Source organism: Phoca vitulina, unplaced genomic scaffold (genome assembly GCF_004348235.1).
Source record: "Phoca vitulina isolate PV1807 unplaced genomic scaffold, GSC_HSeal_1.0 scaffold11, whole genome shotgun sequence".
Classification (NCBI taxonomy): Eukaryota; Metazoa; Chordata; class Mammalia; order Carnivora; family Phocidae; genus Phoca; species Phoca vitulina.
The window spans coordinates 36,550,961-36,573,438 of NW_022589714.1; the positions used below are offsets into that span (position 1 = coordinate 36,550,961).

General features: G+C 45.6%; 1 protein-coding gene across 8 annotated transcripts in view; it reads left to right on the top strand.

Moving 5' to 3' along the window:
- ADGRF5 (adhesion G protein-coupled receptor F5) overlaps positions 1-12,333 on the top strand; it is a 101,486-nt gene extending 89,153 nt beyond the window's left edge. For all 8 annotated transcript variants that reach the window (XM_032409690.1, XM_032409694.1, XM_032409692.1 and 5 more), the window contains 6 exons: positions 689-868; positions 2,662-4,056; positions 5,310-5,351; positions 5,442-5,501; positions 6,107-6,191; positions 8,399-12,333. In XM_032409690.1, coding sequence (XP_032265581.1) covers positions 689-868; positions 2,662-4,056; positions 5,310-5,351; positions 5,442-5,501; positions 6,107-6,191; positions 8,399-8,478 — 1,842 coding nt within the window. In that variant the 3' untranslated portion in view covers positions 8,479-12,333. The remainder of the gene's footprint in view (positions 1-688; positions 869-2,661; positions 4,057-5,309; positions 5,352-5,441; positions 5,502-6,106; positions 6,192-8,398) is intronic.
- The last annotated feature ends 10,145 nt before the right edge of the window (positions 12,334-22,478 follow it).

Here is a 22,478-nt window from a genome sequence, read left to right on the forward strand (position 1 = left end):
GATAAATAAATAAATCTTTTTTTAAAAAAATAACAAACATTTAGGCAGTCAGAGGAAGAAACTCCGATGTGTTGGAACACTCATCAAAGTTCTTTATGGAGGAGGTCGAATTGGAGTTCATTCTCTAATTTTAAGTGGGGATTAGATAATTAGGAAACAGAAGTGGGATCATTATAGATAGGGTGACCATATAATTTACCATCCAAACCAGGACACATTTTGAAAATAAAAGAGGGTGCTAGTAATAATGACACTGGGCCAGCAGATATAAAGCAGAACTGTCCCAGGAAAATTGGGTTGGAGAGTCACCCTTCTAAGGGTCAGCAAAGTAAGTGATGAGAAAAAGCAGAGTAGCAAATGTGCTTCCATACAGACCATCAAGGGATAATTTTACTCAATTTTAATCTAGTTCTCTAGGAATCACATCTCCTTTCCTTTTCCTTTAGCTGTCAGATTGATATGTGTTTTACTATTCCCCTTCTACCTGTGAGGTCTTATTCTATTCTGAATAGCACACAGATTAAATGAAGAGATAAGTTATCTTATAGGATATATTTATAGGAGTGGAGAAAAAAAAGAAACCACAGATGTAAGAAATTTTCATCATGGGTAGATCAACAGGATTTGATGACGGGACTGACTGGCAAGTTTTTTGTTTGTCTGTTTGTGTTGGCTTTTGTTTTCCTAGGATTTGATCAAGAGCCCCTGTCAGGATACGAAGCTCCCCACATACCTGAAGGATCTTTCTGTCAGCACAGGCAAGGTGAAACATGAAGTCAGCTCATTTCCTGGGAGCCTGGGAGCCATCATTAACATCCTGGATTTGCTCTCAACAGTTCCAACCCAAGTGAATTCAGAAATGATGACGGTGAGTTGGTTTAGACCTTACAGGAGCTTTGGGTCTCCTCTTTTCACCCGTTGGGACTTGTAGTCAAGAAACGCAACTCGTCCCCATTGCAGCTCCTTCTTTGTCTTCTCTAGAGCAATACTCTGGATTTTAGGGTCACATAGCATGCTTTGTGCTTTGTTAGCTATGGCTTTTAAGGTCACAGGGAGTGTTTCTAATATTCATTTGGGGATCTTAAAAAGATTTATTTAGTGAATCTCCATCTTAGTTTCTTCATTAAAGTAGAATGTATTCTTACCTGCTTTCTAAGAAAACCAGGAATGAAAGGTTTTCAGAATATGTATAAGGTGGGATTCTCAGTGGTCTAGCACTAACCATGAACTCTGAGGCACTCAGCGTTCTAAGAGGAGTCACCCAGAATTCAAATGAAGAGTTCAAATGATGAGACTTTAATGAAAGGATATTTACAGAGGTCAAGCCAGGGATAAAAAAGAAAAAAAAAAAAAATAGAAGCCAGTACTACCCTGAGGACTAAAGGGGAAAGGAGAGGAAAGAGTGTACCTACAGCAGAGGGAGAATGAAACCTTGGAGGAGGGATTGCTAGCAGGAGCAACAGAACTATCACCAAAGATGTGCTGAAGATGGTATCTGGGTATAGGGGGTGAGGGGATGACTGTGGTGGGTCATAGGAAAATATATTTCAACTTCTTTCTTCTCCTACCCTCTCATCTCCTGCCAGTGCTTCCCAATGGCCAAACACAGGCAGAGGCTCCTGGCAAGCAGCTTAGGGAACAAGGGTCCAAGGAGGTTATGTGGACCTCCTATGGCGAGTGTAACAGATTCCCATACTGTGGGTGGCTTACCATGACAGGAACTTATTCTCTCATGGTTCTCAAAGCTAGAAGTCTGAAATCAAGGTGTCTGCCAGACCACGTTCCTTCCCAAGTCTCCAGGGGAGACTTTCTCTGCCTCGTCCAGCTCCATGTAGTTCCAGCACTCTTTGGCTTGTGGCTGCCTCAGTACACCCTCTGCCTTTGTCTTCACGTGGTCTCCTCCTCTCCATTTATCTTCTCCTCTTCTGTCCTTCATAAGGATACTTGACATTGGATTTAGGGCCCACCTAGGTAATCTGGGATGATTTCCTCTCAAGATCCTTAACTTAATTATAACTACAAAGACCTTTTCTTAAAATAAGGTCACATTCACAGGGTCTGGGTATTAGGACGTTCTTTTGGGGACCACCATTCAAGAAACTACAAGGCTCATAGTTTCAGATTGAACAGAACAAGGCAAAGGAAGGCAAAGAAATTACAATGAGAGAAAGCCCAAATGGAAAATGACAAGCCCAAGTTTATGGGAGAGAAAATCAAAATGTTTAGCAAAAAGAAAAAAAAGGAATGATGCCTTTGCCAGCAATTTGGTGTTCAGCATTAGAGAGGGTCTTTTGAAACAACTTCACCCTTGCTGGTAAAGTATCACTCTTTACAGGCTTGAGATTTAAAATAAAATAAAACAGTGAATACATATCTCTACCAGCCTGCTGAATTGGCCTTGGCAGTGGGGGGGGGGGGGGGGGGGGGGGGGGGGGCGCAGTACTTGGTCAATGTTTGATGAGGTCTCGTAGCCTTGGGGATGCATCCTCTGCTAACTCCCTGCCGTAAGAAGGAGGGACACAGATCCCCATAGGCTGTGATGCCTCATTTTTCTCTTCTCTTTTCCTCTTACCCATGCAACCAGTTTCCAGGGAGATGTTACTTTTTCTCTTATGATAGAAAGAATTTGGTTGGTTTGACCCCATGCCATGTCAATTACAGAACGTTCTCTCTACGGTTAACACCATCCTCAGCAAGCCCATGTTGAGTACCTGGAAGGTGTTCCAACAGCAACAGACCAACCAGAGCTCACAGCTCCTGGATTCAGTAGAAAGATTTTCCCGAGCATTACAGTCTGAAGATAGCACTTTTTTGTCTATCAACCAAACGAATGTGCAGATGAGGAGCGTGGTAATAAAACCTGGCCCTCCAAAAACCTACAAACAGAACTTTGTTTTCTCGGACTCGGACCTCTGGGGCAATGTGGCCATTGACAAGTGCGAGCTGGGAAGCCTGCAGTGGGGTTCGTCTATTGTCACTGTGGCTTTCCCAACTCTCAAAACCATCCTCACTCAGGATGGGCAAGGAAAGAACATTGCAAACAGCTTAGTGATGACAACTACTGTCAGCCACAATATAACCCTGCCATTCCGGATTTCGATGACTTTTAAGAACATCAACCCTTCAGGTGGAGTACCACAGTGTGTCTTCTGGAATTTCAACCTTGCCAACTACACAGGGGGGTGGGATAGTAGTGGGTGTTATGTGAACAGAGTCGATGGGGACAGTGTCTCCTGCATCTGTGACCACCTCACATCATTTTCCATCCTCATGTCCCCTGACTCTCCATACGCTGGTTCCCTCCTGGAAATACTACTGGATATCATTTCCTACATTGGGTTGTGCTTTTCCATCTTGAGCTTAGCAGCCTGTCTAGTGGTGGAAGCCGTTGTGTGGAAATCAGTGACCAAGAATCGGACTTCCTATATGCGCCACATCTGCATAGTGAACATTGCCGCCTCCCTTCTGGTGGCTGACATCTGGTTCATTGTGGCCGCTGCCATCCACGACCATTTTTACCCTCTCAACGAGACAGCCTGTGTGGCCGCCACCTTCTTCATCCACTTCTTCTACCTCAGCGTCTTTTTCTGGATGCTGACTCTGGGCCTCATGCTCTTCTACCGCCTGGTTTTCATCCTGCATGACACAAGCAAGTCCATTCAGAAGACTATTGCATTTTCTCTTGGCTATGGCTGCCCTCTTGTCATCTCAGTCATCACAGTAGGGGCCACCCAGCCCCAAGAAGTCTACACCAGGAAGAACGCCTGCTGGCTCAACTGGGAGGATACCAAGGCCCTGCTGGCCTTCGTCATCCCAGCGCTGATCATCGTGGTAGTGAACATGACCATCACAGTTGTGGTCATCTCCAAGATCCTGAGACCTTCCATTGGAGACAAGCCAAGCAAGCAGGAGAAGAGTAGCCTGTTTCAGATCAGCAAGAGCATTGGGGTCCTCACGCCACTCTTGGGGCTCACCTGGGGTTTTGGCCTTGCCACTGTGTTCCAAGGAAGCAATGCTGTGTTCCATATTATATTTACACTCCTCAATGCCTTTCAGGTAAGTTCTGCAGGGCAGGGTTCTCAGGAAGTATCTGAACTGGTGGGAAAAATTAATGATAGAAACACAAACAGGGGTAGGAATGGGGAAGGATTTTAGTTCAGAGGAGGCCCTAGCCCTAAAGAGGGGGAATTACAAGAACTCAGTGAGATAGAAGGGACACATTCCTCTGCTCCCATGGAACCTCATACCTCTTATCACCTGCATTACAATTTAGCTGCATGCATGAGTCACTTTGAAAGGCCCTGATAATACAAGTAAGAGGAAAGTCCCTTCCCTACACAGGATTTTGCTATTTACCCAACATTATCATGATGCCACTTATTATCTCCTAAATGAAAATACCACTATTAAACCACATCATTTCTCCACTTAATTGCCACAAGCATTAAATGAGCTCTATCTTTGTGAATTCAGGGATAGCATTTGTCTTCTTTACCACTCTATCCCTAATAGTACCTAAAAAAGACTTTGGCACAGAGTAGGTGCTCGATAACCGTCTGGTAAATAAAATGAACGCCATGAACCACATAGTATGTTCTCTAGAAACATTTGCTGAAGAATGAGAGAAAGAATGCCCTACGTAAGGTAGACATTCTGCTCTATTTTACTAAAATGAAAAAGACACACTCATTGTTCTCTTGTAGCACATAACGAACTATAATACAAGCCACATTGTTAGAAGAGCTTTAGCAGAGGTGCAGGCAGCAAGGAAGGGAAGCTTAATTCTGATTCAGCCAGCAGGTGGGTGGTAAGCATGGGCTCCCATGAACTGGCAAGGAGGAGAAATTGAGACACGGTCCCGGATGCTCATGCCAAGGCCACACAAATCCTAACTTCTGCTACTGGGTCCATGGCTTCAAACTATAAGGCTCATGCCTAATGAAGCCTCATAGCATGACTTGACTACAAGGGACTGATTATTTCACCCCAGGCCCCAGGTTCTCATCACAATGACGTGAGCACTACTGTAGACAGAAAAGGTGCATTCAACAGCTCAACCAGCAGGCCCTCCAGTCCACGAGGAGGCAAGGATGAGGAAATAGAATAATATCCTTCTCACATGATAACATTTAAGGTCCCCTGGTGTGGACCTACTGCATTCCTTTTAACATTATTATCCCCTGGACTCATTCCATAAATACAGATATGGGAGAGGTAGTACAAATTCAATGCCTGGTTAACAATATTTCTTGGTTTGCTGGGCAATAGAATATGAATAAAATGTCCTTCTTCCCAATTCTTTTTTTCAGGGATTATTCATTTTACTCTTTGGTTGCCTCTGGGATCAGAAGGTAAGAACAATGACAGTTTCATGCTTCTAGAAAAGTCGACAGTGCTTGTGGCATATTGAACTTACGATGGCTTCTTTTAAACAATTGTAGGTCCAGGAAGCATTGCTAAAGAAGTTTTCACTGTCAAGATGGTCTTCGCAGCACTCAAAGGTCAGTCTTTCTTTTGTAGAGATTTTTGAAAACCCCTCTCTCTCCACACCCAGGTTCAGCATAGATTATTATTCCACTGTTTTTGCTTTGTACCCAATTCTGCCTATTAAAGTCAGCCACAGAACTTCCATTAAGATGCTGTCTCACATCTTTAAATAGGGATCAGATAGCACAGATAATACCAATTGGAGGCCAAAAACCAAAATTCAAGGGGAAAAAAGAAATCTTCTGGGGAAATTTAAGGCACTAGAGAATACAATGTGAGGAATAATGATGAATAGATTTTCTGTAGTTCATTTTGGAAAATAACTATTGCACTCAAACGTATTTGACTGTCATCACATGTCAGAAGATATCAAACCCTATTGAACAGTAAAACATGTATTTGAAAGTTATTTTCCTAAATCCGATGTGAGTCCAGTGTTTCAAAGTGACTCTCCTACTTGATTTGTTTGAAGTAGAAATTCATGCTCCACCAGGCTCTCACTTTCAAGTGGACTGAGAGATGCAGGCAGTGACTAGAGGGCAGCAAATGCGTCATCCTACAAAAAAACAGGACTTTGGTTTAACATTTGCTTTGTAACTGTCTTTCTTCTCTTTTTTAGTCAACATCCCTAGGTTCATCGACACCCGTATTTTCTATGAGTTCTCCAATATCAAGAAGATTTAACAATTTGTTTGGTAAAACAGGTACGTAGTGACTTCTAGGTCCCTCCCTAGTGCACTTACCTTGGGTTGACTCAAACAAATTTGCCCTGATGGGGGATCTCACACCCCTACCTTCCCACTCCCCCCTTTAAGGCATTTACCAGCAGTAGCCTCATTTGGGGCAGAGGTTAAATACAGGAGCTTGCTTACATTTTCCCAAACCACCAGGAGGCTGATACAGAGGGCAACTTCCTTTGGTGGGCAACTAATAATAACTTAAGAAGGATAAGATTTGGAGAATCTAGACAAGCCTGCAGAGAGCTGTCTATCAAAACTGTATCAACTACAAAAATGAGAACGGTAAATTGCTGGCTTTGTCAAACACAGAGTTCTCTGCTATTCATGTTTGTTTGTTTTTTTTTTTTTTTAGATTTTATTTATTTACTTTTGAGAGAGACAGAGAGAGAGAGTATACAAGCAGGGAGGGAGCAGCAGGCAGAGGGAGAAGCAGGCTCCCCGCTGCGGGACTCGATCCCAGGACCCTGAGATCATGACCTGAGCCGAAGGCAGACGCTTAACCAACTGAGCCACCCAGGCACCCTCTTTGCTATTCAAGTTAAATAGGAATAGGAAAGTCATGTTTATGGGTTAAGGTGTAGCAAAAAATAGATTTAGAAAGCTCTACTATAAGATCACATGCTATGGGTTCCCCCCCTTTTTTTTTCTTTCCTTTTTCTTTTCTTTTTTTTTTTTTTGAGTGTGCTTGTGGTGCACATTGATATTTATAAAACTGTGCATATATATAGGAGGAATCACGGAAGTTATCCATTCTATTAGGAACATGCACAGCTAAGTCACTACCTTGGAGGTATAAAATAAATAATGTTAATGACTTTGGGCAACGGGTCTCAGCTAACCTGGCAACTTGAAACCTCTTCCCACCATCCCTCCACCCCCAGGAAAATAAGCACCAGGACTGCTTCCATCTTCTTGACAATGAACAAATCTCACAAAGGCAGAATCTAGAAATGTGTCAATATTCCAGAATAAGGCTTTTCCTATAAAATCAAATTCGGAGAATGCCTATCAGTTGTTAAAACTCCAGAGGACTTGGTGTCTGGGGCTTTGATTTGATGCATTACTCATGAAAGTGGAGGGTCTATCCTTTTGCCTTGGAACGTCCCTGATTGGGCCTGCTGTGAAATGATCCAACCTTCAGGGTACGGTACCACCATGGCACTTGGCCGGCATGTCACTAGAACGTGCTGACCATTTGCATCCAAGTGAAAGCTCTACAAAATGAGTCTACGGAATCAGAATTATGAAATCTAAGGGCAATAAAATGGGTTCTTTGCTTCAGAGTCAGTCCAGTTGAAGTTGGAGTTAGGGCTCTGCTCCTGAGGTCCCAAGGCCTGAGATTCCCAGTCACTGCCATTTGACGGCCTCTCGAGGGTTGTTAATGAGGCTCCGTGTTGGCTTGCTTGAGGTCCCATAATCACTGTAATTTTGGTTTATGTTGTCAGCAGCCCCAAAGGGCCCCCCAGGCAGTGATGGAAACCTTGTTAGCAGTGGCAGCTCACCAATCTGATGGTAGGGTGGGCACTGTGTCCCTTCCTTGCCCAGCACCCCGCCCCCACTTGCCCCATGCTCAGTCCCTGCCTCCTGCTGACGCCGGCCCCTGGGGTTGCTCCGTGGCTGCCCACCCCCCCCACTCCCCCCCCACCCCGCTGCACCTTTGTTGGCATCCCCTGACCTCTGCTTCTTTCCCGGTCCTGCCTTTTCTTCCCTTGTATTGTACTCCTTTCTTTCCTTTTCCCCCTTTCCTCCCCTCACCTTCCAGCTCAGCCTCTGGGCCCCTCCCAGGAGCTTCCCCCAAGTCACGCCCACCCAAGGGGACCAGGGAGCTTCCCTCACGCCGACGTCCCCAGGCCCATGCATGTGGTAGCATGTGGAGGGCTGCCCGTGTTCACGTTCTCCCTGTCCTATGTAGAAATTCGGCTGCTGGTTTGATGGGAAGTAGTTAGTGCTTGTCTTGTCGGCTGCCACGCATGCTTGAGAACAACGGCTTTGTTTGTTCTCTGGCCCTTCTGGGTCTTGGGAGCGGGGCAGGCATGGGTTTGTTTCCAGGAGTGGCCGAGCTTACCTGGCTCTCAAGCGAGAGCCCCCCTCGGGGCCACATCACGAGAGGCGCACGCCACAGTGATCGTGAAGTCTTGCATGTAAGCCTGAGCTGCTGTTCTGTTTTTCAGGAACGTACAATGTTTCCACCCCAGAAGCAACCAGCTCATCCCTGGAAAACACATCCAGTGCTTACTCCTTGCTCAACTAAGAATAGGAAAAACGACCTAGGTGACTTCTTTAAAGGACAGTGGATATGCTTGGGAAAAAAAAATCCTTTCAAAGCCGTGGGTAAAATGTTTTCTCTGCAGGCTTCCTGGAGCAGATGCTGAAGAGCCTCTTTCATTAGGGAAAAGAAGCTTTCTTTCATAAAGACAGACTAAACGTAATTGTTAAGTTTATTTGCTGCCCCAGCCCCCACCTCTTGTGTGATACTAAATGTGTACAGTATTTAAGTGAGACTCAAGTCCCTGGAGGCCCAACTTCCCTGTCTATATTGTAAAATAGAATTTCAAAGAGACATTTTTACTTTTCACACGTTGGGCACAAAAATAAGCTTTGATTAAAATAATAAGCACAAGGCTAGTACCCAGGAAATACTTCAGTGAACTCTCAGAAGGAAGGAAGGAAAGAAGGAAGGACACAGAAAAAAAGAAAAATATAGAGAAAAACAATAAGAACCACATTTTAAAAATTTCCATGTTAACATAATTATTCTGATACTGCAACATGGAGAATATAAAAATGGCTCAAAAACAGAAACTGAAATAAATCATGGAGAAAGTTTGGTATTTTCTTGGTGTTTTCTTAGCTACAAGAGAACATTTTTTTAGAAAGGCAGTGGGAAGAGATTGGGAGGAAATTGTAACATCAGGATGCTTTCAAGTGGATAATAATATTTACAAGAAATTCATGGAAGGAGATATAATTCTCCTGATGCTAAACACACACACACACATGCTGGTGCACGTGAAGTTTTGAGCTCAGGGGAGGGAGCAGGCAGAGGAAATGGGATAGCCGTGCTTTATCAGATCTAAGCAGATCCAACTGCTAGTTACATTTTTTACCGTTTATCGGAAAAGCCTTATCTTTTGGTTTGTTCCACTTTTTGAAGGCAAAAAAATATATATTTTTATATGCATCACTTGCCAAATGTGACATAAGGTGATATGAATGTGATATATTGTACTGGAAACAGGTCCCGACTGTCGTGTTTTATATTTAACAGCTTTAACCAGGTACTTCCCTGTGCATCATAGAATAGATTTTCATAATCTTATGGCGTTGTTTATCATTGTTGTTGCTACTGTGGATTTAGTGGCCCTTGGTGTGTGGTCTAGCTCCCTATGTATTAGCTCTTTCAGTCCTTAAGTTCCAAGATCAATATACGGTAAGAGTTTTGTATTGTCTAATTTGTGTTTATTCCAACCACTCGGAAATCCTCTGAAATGAAATGTTACAGTTGGCTACTCTATGCTCCCAATAACACTTGACCTTGATGAGCAGATGGTGGAGCTTTCCCCGAGGATTTGGTTGTCTGTGACTTATGTGCATATGTGTGTGTGTGCATTTCATAAAAATACAAATATTTATTAAAATTGCATCCATATTAAAGTTAAGCATGTGCTGTAGCCACAGCAACCATACATTCCAAATTGAAGTCTGATCCCGGAGACACAGTGAAACGGAATAAAAATGTGGGGCTACTTGAGGAATGTGGGCCGTGGGGTCTTCGTAAGGACTGAGAACCAGCAGGGATCCAACCATCAGGAAGGTGGGACAGACGAGGCTGCGATGTAGCAACCTTTTATTTATTGAGTTTCGAAAGAGTTTTCTTTCACTATTTTAACTCTTTAACCTCTCTTTTTTTTATTTCTAATTTTCAATTCTACTCCTGCCTCTCTTTGCTTCAGGGGGAGAAACAGGTGGGGCAGATAGAAGTCCTAGTAGTGTTTCAAGTAAATGCGCTCTTCGTTTCTACCCGTTCACAAATAACGTAGACATCTACTCCCACGCTTGCCAGGAAATTGTCACAAAGGAAATGATTAAGCTATAAAATTCTCCAAGGATGGTCAGCTTTGGGCAGAACTCAGTACCAAGGAGACAGAGCCAGAGGCTAGGTTGGAGGATAAACGGGATGAGAATTAGAGGTTCGAGAGAGAATGGCTTTGACAAATCTGATTCCTGGAATAATCTCAGGGATAACAGAGGCAAGGTTATATAGTACAATGTGTGAGCCTGGCCATCGTGACATGATGGGCCAAAGAAAGCATAGCACCCAGCAGGGGCTCCAAAACAACAATGGGACAAGGAACACTGAACTTCCAGCCACAATAGTAGGGGTCCTTTGGGAATCATTGTGTTGTGAAGGCAACCTCTATAATGGCAGGAACCTTCACAGCATTCATAGGATGTGGATTTGGCCCTTTGCCCACGTGCATTAACTGAGGCACGTTCCCTTACCCCCAGCACACACACATGCACACATATGTGTGCACGTGCTTTCTAGCTTTCAAGCCACAACACCAGATCCAAATTCCAGAAAACCTATGAAAACAAAAACTTAGAAAGACATACTTGCTGGTGTTCTGCTCAACTGCAAGATACATAGTTCAACCACTGCTGTTTGCCAAGAATATCTTAAAATAAACAATAGAATTCAATATTGTAAAAGAGAGTGGTCCATGAATCTGTGAGCTCCGTGAAAGCAGGAACCCTGCCTGGTCCTGTGTTCACTAGTTCTCAATCAACAATGATTGCAAGGCAATCCCCCTTCTGAGGAAAAAGAGGAAGGAATGTCAGCTCTGATGTTGGTACAAAGTGAGATGTGTGGTCTGCCCTGCTTGCAAAGTGCCCAGGGCTTCCCCATGTGCCTGACCTCTCAGTGGGTAAAGTCAGTTCCATGGGCCAAAACTTAACTTGCATTTAGGGCCTTCTATTAAGTCAGTTTCTTGCAAAGGGATCTGTGCTAATGCTTCAGAGCTTGTGAGGTGAGAGCATTCACAAAGGAGCAATTAATCTAAGCTACAGAAATATTCTCTGGGAATACTGTTAAGTCCAGTGTAACACACCATGTCCTGAAGGAGTTGCGTCTGCCACCCTCCTCCCCATTTCTTATATATGGAGAAAGAGGTAAATAAAGACCCACAGGGTTTTCAGGATACAAGCTGCTAAGGCCAGAAATTAAGAAACACTAGGAAATCCTAGCCTTTTGTAGTTTGTGTAGAGAACTTCAGAGAGATCGGTGTTGGAAGGTCAAAAAAAAAAAAAAGTGACATGGGGATGAGAAAGATCATAGCGAGCAGGAAGTGCAGATGCAGGGGAGGGAGTTATCTGGGGTGAGAGGAGCAGAAAGTCACAACCACTGGGGAAGACAAAAAGAAACAAGTATGGTCCCAGAAATCCAGTGTAGATGGAATGCATTTGATCTGTGGCATGTGAAGGTGATGTCAGACAGAATCCCAAAGGGAGCCGTGACCCAGGCCAATGGAAGTCTGATTCCCTGAGTGTCCAAAATAAAGGAGGGGCTTACAGTGGATGTTATCTTTCTTAGGTATTTTTTAAAAAGTCAATGAAAATAGTGTCTCATCATTTGAAAGACGTTAGCTTTGGAATGAGATGCTACGGGTTTCTAACAGTATGACTTGGGATATTAAATCATGTCACAAGAGTACGCCAGCATACAGCTCTGTGTCCTGTCCATGCTTATAACAATAAAATATCTAGCGAGATCTCATGAAGCTTTCTTTATATAAATTGTCTGCTCTTTTGTAAATAGGCCAGCGCTGCTCTTTTAGGCTTCCTGACCAGAAATCCAACCAGCATTTAATGCCATTCCCCTCACAGCGAATGGTGGCTTCTGTTCTCCAGGTGTGGTGGGGGGCGGGGGTACCAGAAGCTCCCGGCTGCGCTCAGTTGGCTGAGGGCACTGATGTCTTTTCTCACACCATCCACACTCCCATGCAGCATGTGAAGCCTGGAAGCTTACAGAGGGTTGAAATGAGGGACCTTGAAGCAATGCTTTCAGGACCTAACTGTCTGGGAAACAAATAAATATCTTTTCTAACATTTGTGTGTGACTTGGTTGGAATTTTCACGGACGGCTGGAAACAGAGCCCTGTGAGTTCTGTTAGCAACAGATTATTTCTGCAACGTGGGCCCATATTTCCTATTTTCATATTCTATGGCTGAGTAACATGTTACCACAAACTTAGAGGCTTAACACTGCACCCACTTATGAGTGCACGGTTTCTGGGGTCAGAAATCTGGGCATGGCTTCACTGGGTCCTCTGCTCAGGGTCTGGCCAGGTGGAACTCAGGCTAGCAGCTGTGGATTCATCTGAAAGCTGAGCTCCCCCTCCGTGCTTATTGGTTGTCGGGCAGAATTCTATTCTTTGTAGGTATAGGACAGAGGCCCTCATGACCTAGAGGTGTCCTGCCATCCCCTGCCATGTGACCTTTTCCACAATGTGGTCCTTTGCTTTTTTAAAGTCAGCAGGAGAAATTCCGTGCTGCTTTGAATCTCTGACTTCTTCAGTTTCTGATCCTAGACCCTCTTGTAAAGGACTCACCTGATTAGGTCAGGCCCATCCAGGATAATCACCCTTGTGATGAACTCGAAGTCAGGTGATTAGGGGCCTTGATTACATCAGCAGATTGTGATGTAAGGTGAAGACCTTGGCCATATAATATATTCTACTCCTGGCAGTGATGTATTTACAGATCCTGCCCACAGTTAATGGGAGAGGATTATATAGGCTATTGCATCAGATTGTTTAAACAAACAACATTAAGGACCCAACGCTGCTCTGTAGATTCTGTCTGAGGCATTCGCTGTGGCTTTGTGACCTGTAAACATGTCTTTATCCACAGCACTAATCACACTGAAAAGGGGCTCCCCGACAGTACCACGGAGAAAGCTCGCGGGATGCAACTAATGTAGTGTTACCTCTGTCTAGTGACTATGCAAATGTGAAAGAAGTCACCTTTCCCGAGGGGATGGCCTCCAGCTCTGTGGGCCTTCGGGGAAAGGGTGCTATTTGGCAAAGCCTGATGTGTCCAGATGAAAAGAGGCTCACCAACGCCAGGGCCGACAACCTTCCCCAGCGTGGTGCGTGTCTGGGGTGCGGGTAGAGGGAGTCCAGGAGCTGATGTTCCCTTGACGCTTGGGCCAACGGATCAGAGACCTAAGCAGACAGGTGCCAGCCAGTCTTCCACACGTTTGTACCCCTGACCGTCGGGTCCTTAAAAATAAAGTCAATATGCTCCTCCTATGCTGGGCACTTCTCATCCTTTAAGCGTTCCCGTGAAATGTTGCAGCCTGCAGCCCGCAGGTCACGCCCGGGGCTGGGAACGGCTCCTCCCCGACAGACCCACACACCCCTCGAGTGCTCGCCTGGGTCACAGGAGCCTGTCTGGACTTTTCTGCTCTTTTGCACCGATTTTTTTTTTCCCCTTTGTAAGATAACATATACATCATTCAGAAGGAAGAGGTTTATTTTTGTATTTTGAAGACATTCCCTCCTGGCTTTATGAAGTTTATACTTTCTTCATATAAACAGGAAGAAAAGAGTGCTTCCCATGAACACTTTATGTGAACACCAAGGCAGCTTTCTTTGAACTATTTGGTAACGCTGTGTAAGCTGCATGGTCTAGAGGAATGAGACCGTGAGTCCTGTGCTTTTAAATTTTGAGGTAGCCACATTAGAAAAAAAGTAAATCAATAAAACTAATTGCAGTAACACTTCTATGTAACCAAGTTTATCCAAAATATTAACATTTCCAGATGTAATTAATGTAAACTTATTAATGAGACATCGTACACTCCTTTCCTTTTTCTTTGTACTAAGTGTTGGAATTCCAGTGTGTATTTTATGCTAACCAAACACCTCCGTTGTCCAGCCACATTTCAAGTGTTCAATAGCCACACGTATCTAGAGATTTTATTTATTTATTTGACAGAGAGAGACAGCGAGAGAGGGAACACAAGCAGGGGGAGTGGGAGAGGGAGATGCAGGCCTCCCGCTGAGCAGGGAGCCCGATGTGGGGCTCCATCCCAGGACCCTGGGATCATGACCTGAGCCGAAGGCAGAAGCTTAACAAGTGAGCCCCCCAGGCGCCCCTGCACAACAGAGATTTAGAGTATCAACCAGTGACAAATGCTTTCTGCCATTCTGCCTTCTGTATACTGACAGCCGGGTAGGAGAATGAATTTAAAACAAGGCCTGTACCACATCATCCTCGCTGGTCTGTGCAGAGACCCTACATATACTGGGGGGCGGGGGGTGGGTGGGGGGGGCAGGGGTAGAAATCCATAAGGCCACAAATACCTCTCTTCCATATGACTCCTGCCACCCTAAGCAGGCTTGAAAGCCACAGTGTTCAAAACTCTCCTCTGAGATTTCTGACAAGCATGGGGCATCTGCCCCCGGAAATCACAGTTCCACATCTTCCCCAGGAAGGAGGAAGTGTCTGGAATCACCATCAGCCTTCTTTCTTGGAGAATGAGCTTGCAGTCTCAGCAGTGCGGTATGGCAGAAAGAACATGGCTCCTGCCTGGAACAGAAAGATACTTTCCCTGACTCACCTGAGCCTTTCCCCACACCTCTCTGGTCTTTGCTTTGCTCACCTAAAAAATGGAGATCATTCAAATTCCCACTCAAGGCTGTTCTCAGGCTCAAAAAGCACAGTTTACACAAACGGGTTTTGTAAACTGTCAAGTATTATGCAAACAAAAGATTATTTCCAATATCTCTTTGAAAGACAGATAGATGCTGACCACAGAAAGCCGTCAGGGGCATTAAGCTCTGGTGACCCCAGTGGGATTCCTGGGCATCGAGGGGGTCATCAGAACACTGGATCAGGAAGGGGAGGACACAGTTCATCAGGCACCTATGAGGAAATGAGGCAGTCCTAAACAACTTACCGACTCTGCAGATTTCCTTCAAGCCCATCTTGTGTGTAACAGCATGACTTTTCTCACAGGACCCCAAAGCCCCATGCCTCCACACAGACCCGCTGCACTTCCTGCAAGAGTCCAACCCTTTTCCTTGCCTCAGAATCTGGGTCACAGGTCAGGACTCAGCCCCTTGCACACACAGCCCAGAGGGGGCATAGGGGACCCCCGCTGCCCCATGAGTATAGGGAGGACTGCCAGAGGCCCAGGCCTGTCCCACAACCCCAGGGGCTATTCAGAAGCCCTCCAGGATGGGGGTGCCCCTGCGGATCAACTTCCAGCTGCAATGCCTTCTGGGCCTTTTGAGCCCCAGCCTGGAGATCAGACGGTCCTGGAGGATGACAGTTTGGGAAGCAGGAAAGCTTTGCAAGTGTGATTAAAGGGTTCCCGGGGGAGGCCTGCTCTGAGGAAGGCTTTCCTGGCATCAAATGGGTCCACGTGGCAGAGTGCCAGGTGCCCCTTTCTTCCAGGGCAGGCAGCCAGCAGCAGCGTCCGAATACAGCTCTGCCCCTGTGGACACTCAGAGCAAAGTGACCCTCATAGCGGCAGGTGCCAAGCAGCGGGCTTTGAGAGAATGGAACCGGCTCCCTGGGCCAGGCCTGTGAGGTATCCACCCCTTCTCTCTGTTCCCATCAGTAATTCTGCAGGGGTGGGGCAGTCAGAAAGCACCTGATAAGTTCCCATTTACCAACCTCAGGGGTTAGGGTTCTATCCACTCGACCCCCTGCCCCCCCAAACCATCTTTCCTTACGTCTTGCATAGATGGATACCTAAGTTTATCCTCTAGCACATTCTAGAGAGGAAACCAATTCTCCTAAGTTTTCTGTGCTCAGTGACTATGAGCAGACAGAACAAGAGGGGAGACATGAGGGGCACAATCCCAGAAGCCTGCCCTGTGCCAGACCCCCCGTTCTTTCTCTCCGAATACCATTTTCCTGTGGGGCCCACGATTCAGCTAAAGTCATCTTCCTGTTTTCCAGACACCCATTCTTAACCTTTTCCCTTTGAACTTTGAGACGAGGAGTCACAAGGTCCCCCGCGTTCCCTCTGCACAAAAGGGCAGCGGGTCGGGGAGACGTGCAACCGTGCAAGGCCCGCGGTTTCCCTTCTTTCATGCAGAGCCAAGTCCCAACGAGGTATGCCGGCGACTGCTACAAACGAAACAGAACCAACCCAGGAGCCCAGGGGGAAAAAGGGCGTTTTCTCAGCATGAAAAGCAACAGGAACTGATTGGGCAAGTCATGGGAAGACGGCTGTTAGAGCCCACTTCCTTCGCTCGGCAGCACGATCCAGGAGCCTCTGCGGGCCCTGCCTTCTTGGAAGCCACTGTAATTGGTACCATCCTGCGTCCTCCCTCCTGCCCCCCAGCCTCCGCCCCCGGGCTGCGGTGGGACGAGGTGTTTGATTTGGATTCACCGGGGAAGAATCGCACATCCACTCACTGTTTTTCTGGAACAGCGAGCGGTTCCCAGGCCCCGAGGAGCTCTCTCACAGCTGTCCCAGTCAAAGCGGAAGCGACAGGAGTCTCCAGCTGGGCCACTGAGTGACAGCTAGCGGGGGCGCGGGGCTTCCCTCGCCTGGCCCGCCGGCTTCTCCTGAGGCTCGATCGCCACCTTGTGGTCATCGGAGGGAGCGCCGCCTCTGGGTCCCACCTCCAAGGCGGCCCAGCACTCAGGCCGCTGATGTGCCTGGTGGGCGAGGTGCAGGGAAGTAATTTGGTGCGAAGGTGGGCTCGAGGCCTACTAGATGACAGAGACCAGGAATGCAAGAATCACCCTCACTCCCTGCCTCCTGACACTTTTTACGCTATGGTCCTTGCAGGGCCAGTGGTATTACTCTTCCACTTGCCGGAGGTCTATCAAGTGTTCTCAGAGTGTCGGTTGTCATTTAAACACACACGAGAAAAGTAGGATTTCTCCGCAACGAAGTACGTGTCTAACGTAGTGTTTAAACACAAGTGAAGAACTGGAACATTCGTCCTACTACGCTTGGCTCCGTGGTAATTGCGCTGGTGACGTGCAGCCTGAAAAGCCAGAAAGCTTTGAGGAGGTATGGGGAGAGCGGACACTTTAGCCACACGGTTCAAGTGTGCATGATGGATTTGCAGGCAGGTGCACACTTCTGATATACTTGCCAGGATAGCTCCCTCCTTCTGTTTCTTTCCTCTCTTCCTGACCGAATCTTATTTACAGATCCAGAGGCAAAGCTAAAGGCAGCCCCCCCAACCCCGGCCCCAAATCACCAGGTTTCCCCATTCCAGACGGGAGTCTGGAAGGTAGTTTGAGGAAGCAAAATGGGTGCCTTCCGTGTGTCATAGGGCCTTAAACACTTTCTCCATCAATGCACCTTCCAAAGGATGAACTAGGATGGATCCCTTCCTTAGGATGGGAAACTATTACTGCCAAGCTGGGTTTTCATTTTCAATCCACGCTGAACCCGCAGCTGTCCCAGGGCTGTCTGACACACCAGCCCACCCTGAGGTCAGCTGGGAAGTTTCTAGTCGAGGCTCTGGACACGCACTCAAGAGGAGGCTGCTGGCTTTGCTAGCCAAAATGTGATCCAAGAAGACCCAGTAGAAGTAAACAGTACCCACAGCCAAGAAGCTGATCCTTGGGGCAGAGGGACATGCTGACCTGCCTTGTGTCATGGGCAGATGAAAAATGTGCGAGAGTATCATATGCTTTGGAATACCGCTCCTCCCCTCCCCTCCCAAAGAATAGCTCTGTCACCTTCTCCCTTATATTGGACATCCATCTAACAGAAAACCAAATCTCAAGGAGAGAGGAGGTTTACTATGCAAAAACTTCTGGGAGAGAGGTGCACAGCAAATGAAATAAAATTTACCCTCCAGTGAAAATGGCTGATAACAATGTAACTAGGCCAACATTTATTGAGCTCTTTACCATGTGTTTGGTGCCTGTCCTAAGCTCTTTATGCATATAATCTCATTTAAGCCTTACAGCAACCCCGGGTTAAGTAGATGTTCTTTTTTATTTTACAGATGAATAAACTAAGCACAGAGAAATTAATAACTTGCCCAGGGTCACACAGATCAGGAATGGTAGAGCCAGGTGCTGAAAGCAGACGGTCTCACCTGGCATGTGTGCACGTCCACACCTCACTCTGTTGCTCCTTCATGCAGTCTGATGCACGTATCGTCCGATGGGGGGGGGGGGCAGTTCTGAGTACACAGATTGAGCGAGGGAGACACAGTGATGGGAAGGGTGGAGAAGGTAAAGCATCTCAGTGTCACTTTATGATTTCACGTAGGGGCAGCCCAGAACACAATGGTCGGTGCTCTGGGCACTCTTGGCGGTTGACCCACTTCCCTCTTCCATCTCTGATGGAGCATGAAAGGACTCCCACTGTGTTGCTTTAGTGAAAGTAGACCTCACATTAGCCCCCTACTTGATCCCCAAATGGAGCAGCCTGAGTGCACCTGCCATTTTAATCTTTCCTCTTCATTCAAATGAGTTTCCACGAGGTCCCCATCGCCAGTGGTATTACTCTTCCACTTGCCGGAGGTCTATCAAGCGTTCTCAGAGTGTTGGATGTCATTTAAACACACACGAGAAAAGCAGGATTTCTCCGCAACGAAGTACGTGTCTAACGTGGTGTTTAAACACAAGTGAAGAACTGGAACATTCGTCCTACTATGCTTGGCTCCGTGGTGATTGCCCCGGTGACGTGCAGCCTGATGCAGCAGCTGATCTGCTAAGTGAATTATCTGGATGCTCTGCTTCATTCTGCATGGGTGAGAGCATCGCGCTGTCTTCAACACTGATTGACAGCCAGTTTAGGGAGCAAAGAGGGGTGATCCCACTTTTCTACTCTCCTTTTACTCTCTTGACCAGACAGAAATCTTTAACATGTTACTGATGATTTCCATTGAGCTGTTGCGTCACACTTGGGTAAAACTGTCGTAAATCTGTCTAGGCCTGAGGGACTCTGTCCCACACGGAGCCACGTCTCAGTCCATGCTGGGGTTGCAGAACCAGCTCCAGACCAAATTGTGAAAGGTGGAGAGAGATGGGTCTTGTCTTCACTATCTTGTCCCATCTGACCTTTTGATCTGTCTCCTACATACACTAATGTGCATGTATGTGTGCGAGCGCGCACACACACACACACACACACACGCACAGGAACCCTGTTGGGCTGCTTAACCCATGTCAAATCTCTTCTTTCATTTCTTTTTTTATCTTTATTTTTATTAAAAATCAATTAACATATAGTGTATCATGAGTTTCAGATAGAGGTCAGTGATTCATCAGTTGCATATAACACCCTGTGCTCATTACACCACGTGCCCTCCTTAATGCCCATCACCCAGTTACCCCTCCCATCGCCCCCTCCCCTCCAGCAACCCTCAGTTTGTTTCCTATGATTAAGAATCTCTTATGGTTTGCCTCCCTCTCTGATTTCATCTTATTTTAATTTTCCTTCCCTTCCCCTATGTTCACCTGTTTTGTTTCTTAAATTCCACATATGAATGAAATCATATGAGATCTCTTTTTCTCTGACTGACTTATTTCACTTAGCATAATACCCTCTAGTTCATCCACATCATTGCAAATGGTAAGATGTCATTCTTTTTGATGACTGAGTAATATTCCGTCATGTGTATATACCACATCTTCTTTATCCATTCATCTGTCGATGGACATCTGGGCTCTTTCCATAGTTCAGCCATTATGGACATTGCTGCTATAATCATTGGGGTGCACGTGTCCCTTCGAATCACTATGTATCTTTTGGATAAATACCTAACAGTACAATTTCTGGATGGTAGGGTAGTTCTAATTTTAACTTTTTGAGAAACCTCCATACTGTCTTCCAGAGTGGCTGCACCAGCTTGCCTTCCCACCAACAGTGTAGGAGGGTTCCCCTTTCTCCACATCCTCACCAACATCTGTCATTTCCTGACTTGTTGATTTTCACCATTCTAACCGGTGTGAGGTGGTGTCTCATTGTGGTTCTGATCTGTATTTCCTTGTCTTCTGTCATTTCTTCCATATCAGTATTCATTAGAGATTGCTACCATCCCACCCCACTGTCTCCCATCCCCTACCCATTAGGGTTTGTGATAGTTCACTAAACAGTACTCATAGCTAAACACAATACCTATCTTTGAAAATTAATTTTGCTTGAAGATTTTGGAAAAATATATTATGTTTATATAACTAACATAGGAAAGCTCTTTTAGCCATAGTTGTAAATACACGGAAATGTGAGTTGGTGACTAATTAGACATCAAATGATATTCGTAATAAAGAAAACCAAGCAAAAAAGATCTTCACATCATGTTAGATGTTGATTAGCTTACACTGCATATCCCTTCCACCCCCCAGGCCACTCACTGGTCTTATTAAGCTTCCCTGGTAGCCAAAAGGGGACAATAGATTCTCCTATTAAATGGACCTTTGACCTGGCTGCAGCACTCATTCTCTCTAGAATCTGCTCACTTTACTCAAATATCTGAGTAGAACTTCAGGATCCCTAGATTTCCCTCAAGCCATAAAAATGGAAGACATAATTCATCAGAAAGGAGGAGCTCGAGAAGAGAAGGTGTTTGGCTATAATCTACTTGCAGAGATACATCAATATCATATTACAATGGACACAGTATTCAGGTCCACTATAATCCAGAGCTAGAGGAGGTTAGATGCTTGTCAAAGTACTCTGCAACATTCCCACAGTCATTAGCACTGAGGGACCCTAAGCAAAAGTCTGTGCTGCAGAAATATCCAAAGCAAAAACTTTTCAATATTGCTATCCCAAACCACACCAGAGGGTTTTCATTAGTTTAGAGGATGCTAGAAGTCATCTTTGCATTAGTAAACTGGAATTATCAAACAGTTATAGGTACAAAACACTGGCAGGCCCAGTGAGCTAACTTTGGAGGAGAAAGCTTAGATTACAATTCAGTTTGGTTCTGATCTCCCTCACTTGCTAGAATATTTCATTGGTTGATCCGGTCGGGCCGGTGGTTCTCAACCAGGATGACTTTGGCCCCCGAGGGACATTTGGCAACATCTAGAGACATTTTTAGTTTTTGTAACCAGGGAGGTGGCTCTGCTGGTGTCTAGTGAGGCAGAGGCCAGGATGCTGCTAACATCCTACAGGGCGCAGCACAACACCCACGACAAGGAATATCTAGGTCAAAATGTCAGTAGTGCCCAGGTTGAGAGACCCTGGAATAGCCAGTTGTCTGTTCCTGGCCTTCAGATTATTTGGTTGCACATGCCTTGAGTGAACCTTTAATCCAAGATGTTTGTTGGAAAGCAAAATCACAGAGCAGAGACTTTACTACATTTACAAAATAGGTTGGGTGACTTTTGTGGGGCTTGATAGATAATAAATATGTTAATGTTCATTGTGACTTTTGAGGTAGGGGGATATGGGTCGCACCCACTTCTACCATCACAGGCTCCAGATAGTACTAAAGAATGTGACATTCGAGAATGGCCAGATTGGCTCAGGCCAGTTCAGGAGGAAACGAGCCAGAAGAGGAAAGGGAGAAGGATAAGAGATAGGGTGTAGGGGGGAAATGTGAGACATTTTCAGACTTTCAAACTACTCTGACTCCTTCCCACTCTGTTGACCAAGCACCCAGATACAGAGAAAATTTCCTGCTTTTTCACGTCGCTCATCTAAATCCCAAATCCCACAATGCCTAGAGATGATGAAATGGGTATTTCTCTGTCTCTCTCCCAACATGAATGCCTACTTTTCCATCACCACCCCAACACCTCAAAAGAATAAAGTAATCCTCCTGGAATGATTGAGAACTTCAGGCTCAAAGAAAAGCTAAATGTGATGTCCCATCCACGATGTGCCGGATTCTTAATCAATTAATCAACAGAAATGACAATCAATCATCAACAGAGATGCTCCTAGGTAGTAGGTGTGCTGCTGGATCTGAGAACCTACAGAGAAATAGCAAAATATTTGACCCTCAGTCTGGGACCTTCTTACCATTGTTTGACTATATTTAATTTATAATTTACTAGATCAAAAACTTAGGTTACTCTTGATACTTGAGCTTCTGCTACTTCCAGAGAGAATTCACATGTACAAACAATGTTGTCCTTGGTTAGGAATGGGGCCTCTCCCTCTGAACTAGACCACGTCTAAGCCAGGCATGGCCCAGAGCACATTTCTTTCTAATAAAATGAAAGAAAACAACGATAGTATTTTTCGTTGTTTAGCCTGGAGCTCCCTTCTAAAGTGAAACACTGAGAAACTGTGGAGGG